The following is a 21,034-nucleotide window of genomic DNA, read 5'->3' on the forward strand; positions in this document are numbered from 1 at the left end:
ACACCCTGGATTCTCACTCTCTCCCTGTTCTAATGAGCACCTGCCCTTCAGAGTACCCTTGCCCTAAATCATCTTGGTTCTTTCACATATGATGTATAACAATGAAACTTCATCAACACTGAGTTCTAGATCTCAACTCAATGGATGTGCATTTCAATGAAGCTTGATATATTTATTTAATTATGCGGTTTCACTACTCAAGGACTTGATCAATTTGGAAGGATCAATGGCTAACACCATATAAATCCAATCATGAAAATCCTCTGCATCAGAAAATAAAGATATATGGGTCATAATATCATTGCCATGTCCCACAATTCTCATAAAATTAGGAGGCTCAGAAGGTATAGAATGAAGATATTTAGGTGAAAATTTATTTTGCTCACTCTGAAGTTTTTGTATAGTGGTATATACATGAAACCTTTTTCACATATTGATCATCATCTGCTGCAGTAACCCATATTTGGTTATATCTTACATTATATATATGAACAGACGTGTATAATATAAATTCTCCTTTAGATAATTAACATTTATATGCATTTCATGGGCTAATATAATAATAATGTGTCATAAACATAGATAGGATTAACTAACCCATTTGTACCTGAAAGCCAGGGGGGAAAAGGTTGTCTAACTTAAAAAAATATTTGTATTGAAAAAAAATCTTCATACACGTACATTCCATACAAGGTGTACAATCAATGGCTCACAATATCATCACATAGCTGTATATACTTCACCATGATAATTTCTTAGAACATATGCATTACTCCAGAAAAAGAAATACGGAAAAAAAAAATCCTCAACATACCATATCCCTTACCCCACCCCCTCACTGACCTCTAAGTATTTCCATCTACCCAATTTATTTTACTCCCTGTACCCTCAATTTTGTTTTTATCTTTTACCTGTACATTTAAATTCATCTGTCCATACCCTGGATAAAAGGAGCATCAGACACAAGGTTTTCAAAATCACACAGCGACCTTGTAAAAGTTCTATCTTTATACAATTGTCTTCAAGAATGATGCCTACTGGAACACAGCTGAAACTTCAGGTACACCCCTCCAGCCACTCCAGTATACCATAAACTAAAAAGTGATATCTATATGATGTATAAAATAACCTCAGGGATAACCTCCTGACTAAAATCTCTCAGCCACCATTGAAACTTTATTTTGTTTCACTTATCTCTTCCCTCTTTTGGTCAAGAAGGCTTTCTCAATTCCTTGATGCTGGGTCCCAGCTCATCCTGGGATTTCTGTCCCATGTTGCCAGGGAGATTTACACCCATGGGGGTCAAGTCCCACACAGGAGGGAAGGAAATGAGTCCACTTACTGAGTTGGCTTACAGAGAAGGACCACATATGAGCAACAAAAGAGGTTGGCTGGTGGGCAACTCTTAGGCATAATTTTAAGTAGGCTTATGCTATCCTTTGCAGTAATAAGTTTCATAGGAGCAAATGCCAAGAGCAAGGGCTTAGCCTATTGATTTGGATGTTCCCACTGCTTGCAAGAATATCAGAAACTCTCTAAATGGGGAAGCTGAATATTTCTTCCTTTCTCCCCAGACCACCAAGAGAACTTAGCAAATACTTCTTTTCTCGCTGCCCAAATTACACCGAGATATATCGGGGCATTACACTAAAAGAAACCAACAAAATCTCACACACTATTCAAGATTCCATGTACTTATGGTGTTCAAATAAATTGATTATACAAGTTAAATTAAGAAATGCACTACCCAAGATACAAATTTTGCACCAAATAAATGTCTCTCCCTTTATTCTCATATAGCAGTTGAAGTTTTAAAATATGGACACTATTCTTTACACCGTATTCTGCTTTACCTTAGTCCTACCCAGATCAGCTTCATTCATATCTTTACTCAAAGTCTGATCACATTCTCAACCTTTGAAAACAGTTCGTGTATGGGGTACTGCTAACTTTCACAGCTTCAGAGCTCTAACTCAGGTATCACATAAATACCCAAAGTTTCTGGGAACCAGGTTATGAACAAACAGCTCAGTATTTCAGAATTTAGAAATAAATTCTAAATTACAACTCCTGAATATATGTGACTGCTTCTAGAGCTTACAATGTAGGACCCTTTAGAATAGGCCCCAACCTAATAACCCATGTTCCTGACATCAGCTTACTAAATTTTTATATTATACTTCGTCCAAATGATTGAGGCATGATAATATTTGTCTTTTGTTCCTGATATTTCATTCAACATACAGTCCTTAAGGTTCATACACCTAGTTGCATGCCTCACAACATCATTCCTTCTGTCAGCTGCTCAGTAGTCCATTTTATGTATACACCATAGTTCCCCCTTCTATCCCTCAGTCGTACCTTTAGGCCACCTCCATCAATTGTGAGTCCTGAACATTGCCACCATAAAATGTGCAAATATCCATTCCTGTCCCCATACTCAGTTCCTCCAGGTATATACTGAGCAATGGGGTTTCCGGATCAATATATGATCCCACCCCTACTCTCCTGAAGAATCATACTGCCCTCAAAGTAGCTGCACCTCTCAGTTCTCCTACTAACAGTGAATAAGTAGATTTCTTTCTCTGTATTTTCTCTAGCACTTGTTTCTGTTTATTTTAAAAGTTTTATTCACAAGTCATACAATCCAACCTAAGTGTATAAACATGCCTTCACCATCATATATGAAGACGTTTCCTTTTCTTCCACAAAGAATCCATACCCATTTCCCATACCCCCAGCCTGTTAATACTGAGTTTTGGGATAATGCCTTTGTTACATTCAGTGGAAGCATATTACAATGTATTGTTGACTATAAATCCTAGTTTCATTGATTGTACTTTTTCCCATATACCAACTATTTTCAATATCCTGCAATACTGATATTGTTCTCCCTCATGCAAAAATGTTTATTTGTACATTTGATCACCACCACTGCCCACTCTAGGTACACCTCAATTATACTATCTCAGTCTTTATCCTCTGTGTTTCCTTCTGGCTTCATACACATGACCCCAGACCTTCTCCTTCAATCATACTTACATTCAGTTTCATTTAGTTTACTTATATTACTCTGCTACTATCAGAAAGTATTGTGATATCCATTGCTGAATTTTTACACCCAGTCCTGATGCACAACCTGTGTTCTTTCAGCACCAATTGCCCAATCTCTACCCTGATTCTATCTCCAAGTTCACTGATCAATGTTAGTTCATACTGGTGAGACCAAAGAGTATCCTCATGCTTCTGGCTAATTTCACTCAGCATAATGTCCTCAAGGTTCATCCATGTTGCTACATGCTTCATGACCTTATTCTGTCTTACAGCTGTGTAATATTCCATTGTAAGTATATATTATGGCTCGTTTAGCCACTCATCTGTTGATGGACATTTTGGCTGGTTCCATCTCCTGGAAATTGTAAATAATGCTGCTATAAAAACACTGGTGTGCAAATGTCCATTTGTGCCTTTGCCTTCGGGTCCTAGTAATAAATTTCCGAGTCATATGGCAATTCTATACTTAGCTTCCCGAGGAAATGCCAAATTGCCTTCCAGAGCAGCTGTACCATTTGACATTCTCACCAACAGCAGATAAGTGTGGCTCCTTCTCCACATTCTCTCCAGCACTTGTTGGGTTTTTTGTTTGTTTGTTTTGATAATGGCCATCGTAGTGGGTGTCCGATGATATCTCATTGTGGTTTTGATTTGCATTTCCCTAATAGCCAGTGAAACTGAACGTCTTTTCATGTGCCTTTTACCCATTTGTATTTCCTCTTCCGAGAAATGTCTGTTCAGGTCTTTTGCCCATTCTTTAATTGGGTTGTCTTTTTGACACTGAGTTGAAGAATCTTTATATATTATGGATATCAACCCTTATCTGATATGTGATAACCAAATATCTCCAATAGGGTAGGCTGCCTTTTTACTTTATTGACAAAGTTCTGCAATGCCCAAAAGTGTTTAATTTTGAGGCGTTCTCATTTTTTTATTCTTTTAAAATGCTCATGCTTCAAGTGTAAGGTCTAGAAAACTGCCTCCTAATACAAGATAAGATATTTTCCTACATTTTGTTCTAAAACTTTTATGGTCCTAGTTCTAATTGTTAGGTCTTTGATCCATTTTGAGTCAATTTTTGTACAGGCCATGAGACAGGGATCCTCAAGAGTTGTCTTAAATATATTTGGAGAATTACATGTTAAAATTTTTTTTTATCCTCTTATTAACTCTGACGATAAAGATTAATCTACCCCATATACTTCCTGAGAACAATGTTTCTGATGTCCTTTGAATATTTACCCCATGATTCAATTAATATCTGAGCATTTACATGATCTGCCCTGATGGGAGCTGACTCTAATTATCTGTCTTTCCTATTACTGCATCTGACAGAGCACATTAGTAAGCTATTGCCTTAGGTTGAAATGCAGAGCCACAATTACATTGTGGCTTCCAAATACATCTTGATAATATAACCATTCTTCTATATTCTGTAATAACTTCAAGTCCCACCATTTAAAATCTCACAAACTCTCATGGTTCATATTTTCTTCAGCAGACAGGATTAAGTTCTTATTAGATGAATGATGTAATTTGATAAGTCACCTCAGTTTAATACTAAAATCTTTACAATTGTTGTTGGTTTCATATCTATTATTTTTTCTTTCTCACTCACTGAAGGGACAAATTACCCGACTGAATTCCTGTCTTTCCTATTTTTTTCAGAAACCATATTAGTGATGAAGATTGAAATCTCTACCAGCAATCTCTCCTCTTATCATAATCAATCCCCTCATCACTTGAGCTTATCTTGTGTGCTATTTTGAAACAAAATGCCCCATACCAATTTCATCATTTAAGCCTAATAGACTGTTACTCACAAACTCCATTTGATTTTTATCCCTGCCTCATACTACTTCAAATGTTGACTCACCAATATCACTAAAGATTCCTCTTAAATAAATCATGCTACCATCTCCAATAGGCTCCCCATAAATAAATCTAGTCTGTGGATCTCAGTACATAGCTTGGAACCAAAGAACAATTGGAATATGACCTAATTTTAATAACTTTCTTTTTCCTAACTTTTCTGACATCTAAGTCCTATGAATGTATTATAGTGATTCTACTCTCTGCTTCCTTGTGTATTCTGCATGGTACTTCTCAATTAATATTAAAACATCTCAAGTCTTTATGCGATCCTTTCTTCTCTCCCACTTCTAGAGTTTAGGTAACTGGGGAAGTTAAAAATCATATACCAATAAAATTTAAGTATTTTAAGAAAGTACTTTGATAGAATATTTGGAAATTGACAGTATTTATAAAATATCAATGGCTAAGGTCAGCTCCTTAGTCACTGGAAAACTTCCCAGAATCAAAAAATGAGGGGACATTGAAGACAACTCAATTCTGAAGTAAATTTCACAGAATAGTACAACTTTGCTCTCCACCTAAAGCTCCTCAGCTTATTTTTCTATGTGAGAATTCAAACTCTCTTTGTATTTCCTTTCTATAGAGAAAAACATTTAATAAATCCAATGAGTGATAAACTCCAGGGAACAAATGCTGATTGCACAGATACCGAATCTAATCAGGGTTTCACTCCACAGGACATAACCTGTTCATCACCTTGACTGGATCTTATAAATATTTATTTATAAGATAAATAAAAATTAAATCCTCATAAAATGTTGGAAAACAAAGGATGATCTTAAAAGCTAATTAATTATAATTAAATACTTTGCAGCTCATTCTCTGTAACAAGAAATATAAAAATTCCTTGAGATACAACCAGGAAATAGGCTGGGTCCATTTGGACAAAGAGCTAGAATCCCCAGAGGGAAGGCTGTGATTATAAATAAAGGGAAGATGGGGAATTAAGGAAATCTGTGATGGGTATAAATGTGACAAAAATCAAATAGTCACTGAGATGGAAGATGGGGGAGGGAAGTGGTGGGGTTGAAGCCATAGAGTACTCAAACTAGGATTTTGAAAATATGTTTACTAACTCTCCCAAGATTAAGTGGGAAGCCCATTTCATAAGTGTGCTTTTGCATAGGTAAAAAAATGTAATACCTGGCAAAGTACACTATACTGTATTATTTTGTTACTAAAAATTTGAATTTATACTTGAGTGGAATTCAAGGGATTCACTTTTATTAATTCCTTAATTCTAGGAGATATTAAAATATGACTATAGTTGCAAGTATCACCAGAAAAACATACAGATATACTGGCCTATCCTGATGTAAATATGAAAATAATTTCCTTTCATCAAAATATAGGCAATTGCTTTCTTATGACTATTTGCATATTTAATATAGAAGTTTTCCATATTGTATTGCATACCCTAAGGAAATAGACCTCAAAAACCACCTATACACTGAATCTGCCTAGGAGCTTTAGAAACTGTTGCAGAGAACCCGAACTGGGAAATAAAAGTGATTAAAAATAGGCTTCAAACTGCTTAAAGAGTTACCAGAAAACATGGACAAGAATGTAAGGAAATCAGGAAAATAACAGATGAACACAAAGAGAATATCAATGGAGAGATAAAGCTATGAAAAAGAAATAAACATACATGAACAAAGAGCAGGAGGAAGAAGCTAGTAGATTGTAATTAAAATCAATCAGGGGTAGTGCAATGGCGGCTCTGTGGCAGAATTCTTGTCTGCCATGCCGGAGACCCAGGCTGGATTCCCAGAGCCTGCTCATGCAAAAAAAAACAACAACAACAAAAAAACCCAATCAGTTTCACCTACCTGTAGCAGCTGCTGTCCCCCTTACCCCAGCCTCATGGCAGGCAGCAGTAAGGAATGGAGCTCAGGCTCCTGTGTAGCCTGCTGGTGCCAGAGTAGGACATAAAGACATAGTCCTCCAAACTCTGAGGGGGTATGGTTTGATCACAGATCTCTTTCTTTGATCAGCTACTTCAGACTGTTGTGGGCCAGCTCTGAGGGTGTCCACTCTTCCATACTCTGGCAAAGTGACAGCGGGATCTTACCTTTCAAAAGTCCACAGAAACAGCTAAAGGGCTGTTTTATCCAACTAAGTGCTGAGTGAAAAAAAAACACAGCTTCAAAAGCTATAAAAGATGTTCCTATCCCACTTGCTAGTCCTCCATCCACACCCCTCCACTATGCAGGGTATAGCCAACTAGCTCTCCTTAGTGGGTTCCAGGCCCTGCTACATAAGAAGAAGAGTGGCCCCTGTGTGTGTACTGGGGTGCATATATGTCAGCAAAATCTTTCAGGAAGAAGCCTGAGAATGAGTTAGGGAACAAGTCTTAGGCTCACCATCTCAAAGTCTGTTCTGAAGGCAGAGAAGCTCCATGCAGACAGCTGCGACAGTGTGAGAAACAATTAAATTGAAGAAGCCTGGAGCAAAGTAACTCAAGAAAGAATCCAGGAGCAGGAGGAAGTCTATTTCAAAGGAAGTGGGGGCATTCGCTTAAACTTATAGAAACTGTAAATAGGGAAATTCTAAAATTTCTAGCAAGAACAAACCCAGGGCAAGAAGCAGATTCCCCAGCTGCAGCTCCACACAGTCTCAGATAAGACAGAGAGAACTCTAAACTTCCCTTCTGCCTTGGGGCTGATTTTGATTTAAAGAAGACCAGCAGCCAAAGCAGAGCCAAACTGCAGACAGAGAAAGGTGATTTTTAAATCACCTAGGCTGGTCTGTTTTGACTAGCTCCTAGCTAGCAGGAAAATCTCATATCATAGCTAGGTACAATTTAAGGGACAGTTGAGAAACTAAATCCCAGAGTTAAAAATTAAAATGTACACCGTGCAATAACAGATTACCAGACAAAGAAACAGGATGATGGACCATCCAAAGGAACAGGATAAAAAAGGAACAGATAAAGCAGGAAGGAGGAATATTCAAGGATATAATGGCAGAAAACTATGCAAATTTAATGAAGGAAATTAATATGAGATTTAAAAAATTCAACAAACTTCAAATAGGATCAATTCAATGGTAAACATACCCATATACGTAATAACAGCACTGTCCAATTCCAAGGACAAGGAGAGTGTTCTGAAAACTGTAAGGGAAAAGCAACCAGTTATCTACAAGAGAATCCCAATAAAATCAAGTTCCAATTTATATTCAGAAACCATGGATACAAAAAGGTAGTAGTCAGAAATATTTAAAGTGCTGAAAGAAAACTTGCAACCAAGAATTATATATCTAGCAAGACTTCCTTTCAAAACTGCGGAAGACATTTCCATAAAAAAGCTGAAGGATTTAATTACAACTACATCTGCCCTATCCTTAAGACTAAAGGGAGTTCTACAGACTGAAAGGAAAGGACACTATACAGTGGTTCAAAGAAGCATAAAGGTAAAACAAACTCTGATAAAGGTAAACAGTATGAGTCATTTAAAATACAAGTATTATTATATTGTAGTTTTTGTTATATAACTCCACTTCTTACTGCTTACAGGAGCTAAAATGGAAACTAATAAGAAGCAGAGAAAATCAATGGTTTTGTACTTACAAGGTACAAATACATAATTTTTAAAAAGTACAAAAATGGAAGGGTAGAGAACAGTGTTTTTGTATGCTACTTCCAGTTTCATCTCCTTGACTCCCATAATGCACGTATTGATTGATATGCTTGATTGTCTCTCACAAGTCTCTTAGGCTCTGTATGTTTTTTCTTTATCTTTCCTTTCTGTTCCTCAGCCTGAATCATTTCAGTTGTCTTGCCTTCAAGTTCATTGATTCTTTCTTATGTTAACTGTGACCTGCTGTTGAAACTGCATAGAGAACTCTTTATTTCAGTTACTGTGTTCCTGTGTTCTTCAACTCCAGCATTTCTCTGGGGAGATTCCCATATTGCTCATTTGTTTCCACATGTCCTTTAGTTCTTCCATTTCTATCCCCTATGTACTTGTGCATATTGAGAATCATATGTAATTCAGTATCTAATCAAATGATTGATAAAGATTTAGGATATTAAACTTAAACCTCATGGCAACCACAAAGAAAACACATGAAAATGTTTCAGAAAGAAATGACCCAAAATGTTACAATACAAAAAAGAAAAAAAAACCCACAAGAAAACAAAAGCAAAAGACACAGATATAGGCTATAACAAAAGAATTAAAGGAAAAAAGCCTTGATATATAAAGACATAGCAGCAAAAGAAAGTACTTCATTATCGAAAGTTACATTCAATGTTAATGGATTCACTCTCCAGTCAAAAAAAGAGAGATTAGCAGGTCAGATTCAATAAAAGCAATCAAATCAATAGGCCAAGCCACTGATCTTGGGGTTTGCCCCTATGAAACTTATTCCTGCAAAGGATAGGCTAAGCCTACTTAAAATTAGGACTGAGAGCCACCCCCAGTGAACCTCTTTTGTTGCTCAGATGTGGCTTCTCTAAGCCAGCTCAGCAGGTGAATGCAGTACTTTTCCCACTACATGAGACATGACTCCCAGGAATGTAAATCTTTCTGGCAACATGGGACAGAACTTCCAGAATGAGCCTGGACCTGACATCAAGGGATTGAAAAAGCCTACTTGACCAAAAGGGGAAAGAGAGAAATGAAACTAAATAGTTTCAATGGCTGAGAGATTTCAAACAGAGTAGAGAGGTTATCCTGGAGGTATTCTTATGCATTATACAGGTATCCCTTTTTAGTTTATAGTATTTTGGGAGTGACTGGAGGGAAGTACCTGAAACTGTTGAGCTGTGTACCAGTAGCCTTCATTCTTGAAGTCAACTGTATAAAGATACATTTTTTTACAATTTGACTGAGTGATTGTGAAAACCTTGCTCTGACGCTCCCTTTATCCAGGGTATGGACAGATGAGTAAAAAAATACAGATAAAAGATAAAAATAAAAACAAACCAGGGGGTAAAAAGGGTAAAATAAATTGGGTTGATGGAAATATTAGTGGTCAATGAGAGGGAGGGGTAATGGTATGTATAGTTTTTTCTTTTTTCTTATTTCTTTTTCTGGAGTGATGCAAATGTTCTAAAACATGATCATGGTGATGATGAATACACAACTATGTGATGATACTGTGGGCCACTGATTTTATACCACATATGGAATGCGTGTGTGTGAAGATGTGTCAATAAAAATATTTTTTTAAAAACTTAAGCTTCTAAGCTAATTCACTAGCATTGTTTAAACTGAAGCATTTTAGTAACCTAGGAAACTAAAACAGATTTTGGTACCAAGAATGGGGTGCTGCTATTTTAAGCAACAAAAATGCAGAAATAGTTTTGGAGTCAGGTAATGGACAGAGGCTGCAATTTTTAGCTGTTTGATTAAAAAAAGGCTTAGCTAACTGTTGACAAAGATACGGGTACTAAAGGCCCTTCTGGTAAGTCAGATGGAAAAGATGCATGTGCCATTCAAAACTTGAGCAAAATTTAATATGGCAGAGAACTTGGCAAAATTGAATTCTGATGCTGGATGGAAGATAGAATTTAAAAGTGATGAGCTTGGATGAGAAGATTTCCATGCTAAGTGTGGAAATTTTCTGATTTCAACTTGCAGCTTAGGGTAAAATGCAAGAGGAAAGGGAGGAGCTGAGAACTGATCTACTGGTATCAAAGAAACAATAAACTGATGGTTTGGAAAATAATATATTTTGGTAAGGTGAGTCTCCAGACAACAGTGCTCAATGTGAGGGTTTAACTGAACATATACCCAGTCAGCCATTTCAGTGTAAATCAGGATTGGAGGGGTAGTTTTCCAGAAAGAATCTGTGAAAAATCCTACTATCTGAGAGATTGAACCCCTATGTATTATAAGCAAACCCAAAAGGTTTTAGGTGAGATCTGTTTGAATGGAACTACTGGTAAGTGAAGGAAAAATCCCTTCAAAGTCAAAAACAGAGAAGCTGAGTCTGTCTGAAAATATTTTTTCAAGCCAAGAGAGCCAAGAGCAATGGGTGTTGATCTTGTTACTGGAGTCCTATACATATGGAATAATACAGAAAGAGGAAGAGAAAGATAAAACAAAAGAAGCAAGAAACTGAAAGCAGTTGGGCAGGCCATGGTGGCTCAGTGGCAGAGGTCTTGCCTGCTGTGCCAGAGACCCAGGTTTGACTCCCGGTGCCTGCCTATGTGAAAAAAAACAACAACAAATTAAAAAAATAAGAACCTGAAAGCAATGAAACCCAGAAACAAAGGGAGAGATCAGGAGACACCACCATGTGCCTTGACATGTTCAAAAGGATTGCTGGCAGGTAGTCTTTGAGAAGAAAGCATTGCCTTGATGATCCCTTAATTCTGACACTTTCATGGTCTCAATACTCTACACTTCCATGGTCTCAATACTCTAAAGCTAATAAATTTCCATTGTTAAAGTTGTACCACTTCACAATATTTGCTTTGAGAAGCTTAGGAAACAAACACATAAAACATACCTATATATGCATTGTGGAAGCCCCAGAAAGAGAGAAAGAGGCAGAGAGAATATTCAAAACAAATAATGGCTGAAAACTCCCAAATTTAATGAAAGACTTATATATACACATCTGAGATGTTCAAGGAATGCAAAACAAGATTAATACACAAAAGCACTGTGACATGTTATAGTCAAACTAGTGGACGCAAAGATAAACAGAAAATGTTACCAGAAAAAAATTTTAAATAAAAGAAAAACACATAAAACTATACAACACAGTGAGCCCCAAAATAAACTATGAACTTGCAATTTTAATAAAAGAAAAATAAAACATATGTTACTAGGGTAATCTGCATGTGTGGGGGGTATATGGAAACTTTGTACTTTCTGTATAACTTTTCTCTAAACCTACAACTTCTACGGTTAAAAATGCCAAGTAATTATACTATTTTGGGAAAAACTGTTTTACATTCACAGATAAACAAAAGCTGAAGTAGTCTGTAATCTCAGACTGGCCCTATAAGATGTGAAAGAATAGAAAACAGCTGCTAAGTGAAGAAATTAAAATCTCCAGTCAGAGTAACAACATGGATAAATATAAATGATTGTATATTGCACTTTGGTTTGTTAATCCACTTTCTTCCTATCTGATCTAAAATAAAATTGCATAAGATATAATAATTACATTACTGTTATAATGTAATAATACATTATTATTATGTATTAGAATGTATTATAATTTGGCAATATTATGTATAAACATGTAATTTGTGACAATAACTATAAAAGTAAAGGGATGCAGGGGAACAGGGAACACAGTGTGTGTATAATATTGAAGCTAATTTAATAGCACAGAAAATGAAATTATTATAGATTTAGCATGTTAAATTTAATTTCAAAGAAAATATAAAAGAATATGCAACTCATAAAAAGAATAAATGTTGCCAGGAGTGGGAAGAATGGGGAACTAATGTATAACAGGTATCAAATTTTTGTTTACAGGATGGGAAACAGGTCTTTATAAATATTAAGAGATTAAAATCATTGAAAGCACTTTCTTTGATCACAATGGAATGAACGTGGAAATCAACAACGACCAAAGAACCAAAACTTTCACAAATGTATGGAGATTAAATAACAGACTCTTAATGAGGGGGTCAAAGAAGAAACAGAGAGAGAAATGGGTAAATATCTGGACAGGAATGAAAATAAGAATATGTTGTACAGACATGCCAAGCACATGGCAGTGACTACTGTCTCCCCCTTCTTTTTTCAGTTTTATTGCTTTCAGCTTCTTGCTTCTGCAGCTTTATCTTTCTCTCTCGTGGGATACAATAAACATGTGCTAAGAAGGAAATTTATTAACCTAAATGCATACATTAAAAAAAAAGAAAGCAAAAATCGAGGACTGAGCAGTTCACCTGAAGGAGCTAGAGAAAGAACAGCAAATTAACCTCAAATAGAAGAGAAATAAAGCAGAAATAAATAAATAGAGAACAAACAAACAACAAAAAAAATCCATAAAACCAAAGTTGGGTCTTTGAGAAAATCAATGAAATCAACAGACCCTTAGTTAGATAGTAAAAGAAAGGAAAAAAAAAAAAAAAAAAGAGAGAGAGAGAGAAATCAGCAAAATCAGAAATGAGAGGGGGTTTATGTCACTTTGTACCCCAGAAAAGCCATGTTTTAATCCTGATCCAAACTTGTGGGAGCAGCCATTTCTTGTAATTCCTATTCAGCACTGTAGGTTGGAACCTTGATTATATTATTTCCACAGAGAGGGGGTACACCCAATTGTGGGTGTGACATTTGTTTAGTTGGAGATGTGACTCCACCCATTCAAGGTGTCTTGATTAGTTTACTGGAATCCTTTAAAAGAGGAAACATTTTGGGGAAACTTGAGAAACCACAGAAATGAGAGAAATGACAGAAACAACAGAGCTGACAGAAAGCCAACAGAGAGAGCAGAGATAAGAATATCTGGAGATGTTTGCAGCCCAGCAGACATTGCTGTGTGCCTTCCCATGAGATGTTAAGCAACACAGAACATGGAGAGAACCAAAGGAAGCAAAGAGATGAAACCTAACCCCAGAGAAACAAAGTAAGGAACTCCCTTACTTGGACAAAGACTGACATCAACAGAACCCAGAAGCAAGGGACCAGCAGATGCCAGCCACGTGACTTCTCAGTTAACAGAGCTGTTCCAGATAGTAGCAGGCTTTCTTGAGTGAAAGTAACCTCTATTGGACACCTTAGGTTTGGATAATTTAACTACTTTAGAACTGTAAACTTGTAACTTCTTAAATTTCCTTTTTAAAAAGCCATTCTAGTTCTGATGTATCGCATTCTAGCAGCTTGCAAACTAACACAGGAGTCATTACCATGGACCCTGAAGAAATAAAAAAATAATAATATAGGACACTAAGAACAACTATACACCAAAAAACTAGACAACTTAGGTGGAATGGACAAATTCCTAGAAACACACTATGCTAGTATGAAAGGATGTATGTACCTTAGAAAAGCAATGTTCTAATCCTAATCCCATTTTGTAAAGGCAGCCATTTCTTCTAATTCCTATTCAGTACTATATGCTGGAAACTTTAATTAGATTATTTCCATGGAGATGTGACTCAATCAGCACTGGGTGTTAAACTGGATTAGGTGGAGACATGTCTCTACCCATTCCAGGTGGGTCTTGATTACCTTACTGGAATTCTTTAAAAGAGGAAGAATTTTTGGAAAAGGCTAGAGATTCAGAGAGAGCAGAGAAGGACACAGAACCATGAAGCAAAGAATCCACAAGCCAGCTACTTTTGGAGATGAAGAAGGAAAACACCTCCTGGGGAGCTGGAAAGAAAGCCAGCAGATATGCCATGTTTGCCATGTGCCCTTCTAGCTGAAAGAGAAACCCTGTGTTTGCCATGTGCCTTTCTACTTAAGAGAGAAACCCTAAACTTCATCGGCCTTCCTGAATCAAGGTATCTTTTCCTGGATGCCTTAAATTGGATATTTCTACAGACTTGCTTTAATTAGGACATTTCCATGGCCTAAAAACTGTTAACTTCCAACTTATTAAATTCCTCCTTTTCAGCTAGCAAACACACATGAGGAACCTACCTTGATTTGAAAAGAAACAGATTTCAACAAACCACTCACAAGGAAGGAGATTCAACCAGTCTTCAAAAATATTTCTACAAAGAAAAAAAAAATGATTAAAAAAATCAAAAAACAAAAACAAACAAAAATCTTCCTACAAAGAAAAGCCCAGGGCTACATGGATTCAAAGGAGAATTTTCTCAAGTATGCCAAAGAGAACTAACACCAATCTTGCTAAAACTCTTCCAAAAATTGAGGAAAAATAGATACTACCTAACTCATCTTATGACGCTAACATCATTCTAATACCAAAACTGGGTAAAGATGCTACAAGAAAGGAAAACTACAGGCCAATCTCCAAAATGAATAAAGATGCAAAAATTCTTAACAAGATACTAGCAAATCAAATCCAATGACACATTAAAAGAATTATACACCATGACCAAGTGGGTGGGGTTTATACCAGGAATGCAAGGATGGTTCAACAAAAGTTAATCAATCCATCTAACAGAGCACAAAACAAAAGGGAAAAAAAGATTACATGATTTTTTTGATGCTGAAAAAGCATTCAACAAAATTTAGCATCCTTTACTGATAAAAATACTTCAAAAGGTAGGAATCAAAGACTCCCTAAAAATGATAAAGGGCTTATATGAAAAACCCCTAAGCAGCATCATACTCAATGGAGACAAAATGAAAGTCTTACCTGTAAGATTGGGAATGAGATCAGGATGCCTTCTGTCATAATTATTATTCAACATTTTACTAGAAGTTCTAGCTGGGGCAATCAGGCACTAAAAAGAAATAGAAGGCATCCAAACTGGAAATGAAGAAGTAAAAACTATCATTATTTACACATGACATGATTCTACACTTGGAAATTCTGAGAAATCTACGACAAAGCTTATTAAGCTAATAAATTCAGTAAAGTAGCAGGATGCAAGATTAATGTATAAAAATCAGTAACGTTTCTATACACAAGTAATGACCTAATTGAGGAGACAACTAAGGAAAAAATTCCATTCAAAATAGCAACTGAATGAATCAAGTATCTAGGAATAAACTTTACTAGGAATGTAAAGAACCTGTACACAGAAAATTACAAAACATTGCTAAAAGAAATTTAAAAAGATCTATATAGGGGGAAAGACATTCCCTGGTCATGGATAGGAAGGTTAAATGTAATTAAGATGTCAATTCTACCCAAATTGATCTACCTATTCAACATAAAACCAACCAAAATTCCAACAACCTACTTTAAAGACTTGAAAAAGCTAGTTATCATAATGTTTTGGAAGGGAGACAGACAATGAATACCTACATGTATCCTTAAAAAGGATGATGTGGGAGAACTAACACTTCCTGACTTCAAAGCTTATTACAAAGTCACAGTGGTCAAAACAGCATGGCACTGGCATAAACATAGAAGTATTAACCAATGGAATCGAAATGAGACATGGATATAGGCCAAAAAATCTATAGTCAACTGATTTTTGACAAGGGCCCCAAACCCAGTAAACTGGAACAAAATAAATGGGTATGGGAGAACTGGATATTAGTAGTCAAAAAGAATGAAAAAGGATCCTTACCTTATACCCTATACAAATATTAAATCAAAATGGAATGAAGACCTAAATATAGCAGCTAGTATCATAAAACAACTAGAAGAAAATATAGGGAAACATCTTCAAGATATAGTAATGGAAGGTAGCTTCCTAAACTTTACAACCAAAGCATAAGGAGTGAAAGAAAAAAAACAGATAAATGGGAACTTCTCAAAATCAAATGCTGAGTGCCTGGGTAAGATGGCAGCATAGTGAGGCATGGAATTTAGTTCATCCCCCAGAGCAGATAGGAAATAGCCAGGAACAGTATGGAACAACTGCTGGGGGGACATCAGTGACCAGACACACATTGTACACCACTCTAGAACAAGTGAAAAAGCTGAAATCCCACACAGAATTATAAATCTCCCAAACCATGGGGGCTGGCACCCAACTTTCATCAGCAAGGAAGGCAGGTTCCCTGAGGGGTAAGGAAACTGACTTTACAAGTAGCAAGGAGTTACCTTAACTAAGCTCCAATTATGGAATTAATTAACAAATTCTGACTACTGAAGATAGGCTCTGAGAACAGATAAACCTGGAGTAAGCAGCAAAGGAACCAGGAGCTTTTGCCAAGGCACAGAAGAGGCAGGGCTGACTGAAAGCAAACCAACAGAGGCTTTTTGAGTTGGACAGCACCATATATGAGAAAAGGGCTCGTCCCCAAGGGAAGGGAGCACAGACAGCCTGGGAATACACAGACCCATGTACCAACTCCAATTCTTGTTTGGCAAACCTGGGGAGTGGGGGTCCACCACTAAAAAGGCTTTTTTTTAAAAAACCTCTTAACAACTCATTAGAAAGAATTCCTAGCTCCTGTATGGTCCCAGGCTAAGGGTATAATTAAGGTATATCTGAGAAGCAAAGTAAATAGTTAGATAGACTATTCCTTAAACAGTGTATCTTCCCCAAGAGAAGAAGGGTGGGGCCCAGATCAAGTGGAGGCCCTCCTTCAGGGAATTCAGGCCCCAGGGGCTGGAAAACAAAAAAAAGCACTCAAAGTTCACCTACTACCCCAGTCTAGGTCTCAAACACACCCCTGAAAAGAAGAGGCTGCTGAAATTAAAGGCAGCACATCAGTTTACAATGAAGGGAAGCTGCAGGCTGACAAGCACCATATGCTGGGTAGCACAGGAGAAGCAGAGAGTCTAGAGGCTTTACAGGAAAGTCTGACAACTTGCTGGGTCACACCCTTAAGGAAACTTGATACTGGCTACTGTCTCCTACCGAGCTGTCAGCCTGTCTGGTCTGGGAAAACATGACTTGGTTAAATATCTCTGAGGAGACACTCTTCAAACAAACAAACAAACAAACAAACAAACAAAACCCTCCATGTAGGCAGGGTAAGAAAAAAAAAGAAAACAAGAACTGAAAAGTTCTTATCAGTTAAACAAAACCTATGCTAGAGGTCTAGAATAAGTTGAACTGAATGCCAAAGAACAGATAAACAGCAAAGCCATCCAATAAGAAAATCCTAGGTAAAAGAGTAAAAACAATGTCCAGAATACACTAATTAAGGAAATCAAATGCCTAGGCACTGGAAGAAAAATAATGCGTCATACTAAGAAAACTAAAAATATGACCTAGTCAAAGGAATAAATCAACAAATCAGTTGAGATACAGGAGCTGAAACAACTAATTCAGAATTCTAACAGACATGTAAAATCTCATCAAAATTCAAATCAGGGTGGGGCTACGGTGGCTCAGCAGGCAGAGTTTTCGCCTGCCATGCTGGAAATCTTTGTTCGATTCCCAGTACTAGCCCATGCAAAAAAAAAAAAAAAAAAAAAATCAATGAGTTAACGGAGAATATAAAGAAAACATTGGGCAAACGTAAAGAAGAATTCAAAAGTCTGAAAACACAAATCGCAGAAATGAAGGGAAAGAAAGGCACAAGAGTAGAGATGAAAAAAACAATGGAGGAGGTATAAGGGTAGTACAGTGGTAGAATTCTCACCTGCCATGTGGGAGACCAACACATTTGATTCCCAGTCCATGTGCTTCCCAAAAAACAAACAAGTAAAACAAACAAAAACATCAATAAATTATGCTGCAATAAAGGGATACTCATTTGTGACCCCACCATACAGCATACCGAAGAACCAAAGCAAAAAGACAATGGAAATCTACAATAGATTTGAAGAGGTAGCGAACTAGAAGACAGAATAACTGAAATCCAACACCTAATAGAAAATATAGGGAAAAGAGTGGAAAAATATGAGCAGGATCTCAGGGAACTGAATGACAACATGAACTGCACAAATATACATGCTATGGGTGTCCTAGAAGGAGAAAAGAAGGGAAATGGACCAGAAAGACTAAAGGAGGAAACAATCACTGAAAATTTCTCATCCTTATGAAAGACATAAAATTACAGATTGAAGAACTGTATCATATCCCAAAGAGAACAATGCCAAAAAGACCTACTGAAAGATACTTACTAAACAGATGGTCAGATTTCAAAGACAAAGAGAGAATCTTGAAAGTAGCAAAAGAAAAGCAATCCATCAAATACAAGAGAAGTCTGTAAGACTAAATGTGGATTTCTCAGAATGCAGGCTAGAAGGCAGTGGTTCTATTTGAAGATGATATAATACTATATGTTGAAAACTCCTAAAAATCTACAGCAAAGCTACTAGAGCTAATAAATGAGCAATGCAGACTCCTGGAAAGATGGTGGAATAGGATAGGTCGCATTCACACCGCCTGTAAGGAACAGCTAAAGAAGTGACAAAGAAATGACACAGACATTGATTCCAGGGTATAAGTGACCTGAGAGGGAGCCCCTGGTTGCAAAAGCTGAGGAACTGAGACACAGAGAACTGAAGACCATCCAGTTAGTGCAAACAGCCTAATGTGTCCCTTTTCAAATGGAGGTCTGGAGCCCTCAGGAATCCATGGACAGGGAGACAGTAACTAGGAAGTAAGCCAAGCAGCATTCCTTAAAGACACCACACCAAGGCACACCACGCTGGCCTATGACTTGTGATTCCCCTACACCCCACACACATGAGCAGCCCCCCCAGGCTCCCATATAACCATCCTGACACCCGGACCCACACATCCCTACCTACCACCACAGCCTGACCCACCTCTCTCACACAGGCACAAAATCTGGACCCTCCCAAGATCTGCTAACCTGAACCCAGCCCCTCATCCTCCATCTTTCCTACCTGCCCCTGCAGGTGCTTACCTGTGCATCCAGGCCACACACACACAGCCCATGTAGTCATGCAACCTCCCCATCATGCCCTCCACCCATAGCTCTGTGCATCCACACATGAAGATCCTGCATGCCTAGACCCAAGCATGTGGACACCCATGTCTCAGCCACCCACACACTCACAAATCCATACCATCCCCTGCCCTCTGGCTCCATGCACACAGGCACATCCACCCTATCCCCCAGCCCTTCACAATCACTCTCCCTTGCATCCAGGCCACAACGGCCCCCAGCCCATACAGGCATGCAGTATTATCCTACCCTGCATCATGTCCACACATGCACACATCAGGACCCCATCCACTGAGATCCACAAATCTGTGCCCTGACCCTCAAATCTTACCCCCTGCCCACCGTGCCCTGTGCACACATGTACAATTGCCCCAGTCCATTTCTCCATGCAATATGCACACCTTTGCCACACAGCCTTCACCCTGCACATGGGTGCACCCATGCCCAACCTCCCAGTATGTGCCTACCCTTATCAAGACCCCTACCAACCTACAACACATGTACACATGCCCTGCCTTTGAATCCATGTACACTCTTGTGACCTGTGCCTCACCACTGTACACATGCATCTGCATCTGCTTCCCTTGGAACCCTACCTTCATGCAAGGACAAACTTACACACCACCTTCCCTGTGCCCCAAACCACACACCCATACCAACGAACATTGTGCTACACACACACACTCATATCCTGCCCACACAACAGCTCTGTGCACCTATACAACCCTACTGAATACAACTTCCACCACACCCTACATTTGTGTTCCCCACAACACACCTGACTCTCATGTGCCAAGGCCTGCTCAAGCTCCACCCTGCCCCCACAGCCCCTGCACTGGCCCTCCACAATCCCATGATTCAAACCCCATGAACCAGGCACCAGAAGTGTCCCTGAACTGTAACTATACCTGCACCACAACACATCACCAGGCTATTGTTTCCAACCCCACACCCCGTGTCCTGCTCAACACCCATCCTGCAAATACGAAATTCTAGACTACTGAAGAAAATCAACTTCCAAAGTAAACATCTCAAGATATTTACATGCCTTGAACACAATAGAAAATCAAAAAACATACGAAGACGCTGATATAGCTCAGTTTAATGAGCTAATTAAAACATCAGAGGAAAAAGATTTTGGAATTAACAAAGATGTTCATATAACTCTACTAAATAAAATGGGTTGCCTAATGACATGAAGAAGATAAAAATATTAGAAGAGCATAAGTAAGAATTTGAAAGAATAGAAAAAGAGTAGATGTTACAGAGATTAAAGATGCTGTAGACCAAATAAAAGTATACGAGACCCACAGCAGCAGATGTGAAGAGACAGAAGAAAGATTAAGCAAACTAATAGACAGGACAACTGATTTCAAACACAGAAAAGAAATAGCAAAAGGATTGAAAAATTTGAATTGGAACTCAGAAATGATAGAAAAAACAAAGTGTGCAAATATAAGAATCATCAGTGTAGCAAGAGTAAAGGGCTAAGATTAGCTGAGGATATAATGGTAAAAACTTGTCAACCCTCATAAAAGACATAAATATGCAAATCAAAGAAGCCCAAGGAATCCGAAGAATAAATTCAAACAGGCTGACAACGAGACACACACAAAGCAGTCTGTCAAATAACAAAGAGAAGCAGAAAATCATGAAAGCTGCAAGAGAAAAATCATTTACTACAATACAAGGGAAACGACATAAGACTGAGTTCAGATGACTCA

General features: G+C 37.7%; 1 protein-coding gene across 8 annotated transcripts in view; it reads right to left on the reverse strand.

Annotated features, from left to right (window-relative positions):
• Positions 1 to 21,034, reverse strand: part of LOC143648126 (uncharacterized) — a 60,281-nt gene that overhangs the window by 12,177 nt on the left and 27,070 nt on the right. For 3 of the 8 annotated variants that reach the window (XM_077117748.1, XM_077117740.1, XM_077117699.1), the window contains exons 2-3: positions 14,493 to 14,566; positions 7,988 to 8,044 (exon numbers count right to left, since the gene is read on the reverse strand). The exons of 2 other annotated variants lie outside the window; for them this stretch is intronic. In XM_077117748.1, the coding sequence (XP_076973863.1) occupies positions 7,988 to 7,991 (4 nt within the window). In that variant the 5' untranslated portion in view covers positions 7,992 to 8,044; positions 14,493 to 14,566. Of the gene's footprint in view, positions 1 to 7,987; positions 8,045 to 14,492; positions 14,567 to 15,177; positions 15,292 to 21,034 lie in introns of all 8 variants that reach the window. 3 more of the 8 variants (XM_077117713.1, XM_077117715.1, XM_077117724.1) reach the window with 3 other exon arrangements.

The sequence above is a fragment of the Tamandua tetradactyla genome, chromosome 1 (genome assembly GCF_023851605.1).
Source record: "Tamandua tetradactyla isolate mTamTet1 chromosome 1, mTamTet1.pri, whole genome shotgun sequence".
NCBI lineage: Eukaryota > Metazoa > Chordata > Mammalia > Pilosa > Myrmecophagidae > Tamandua > Tamandua tetradactyla.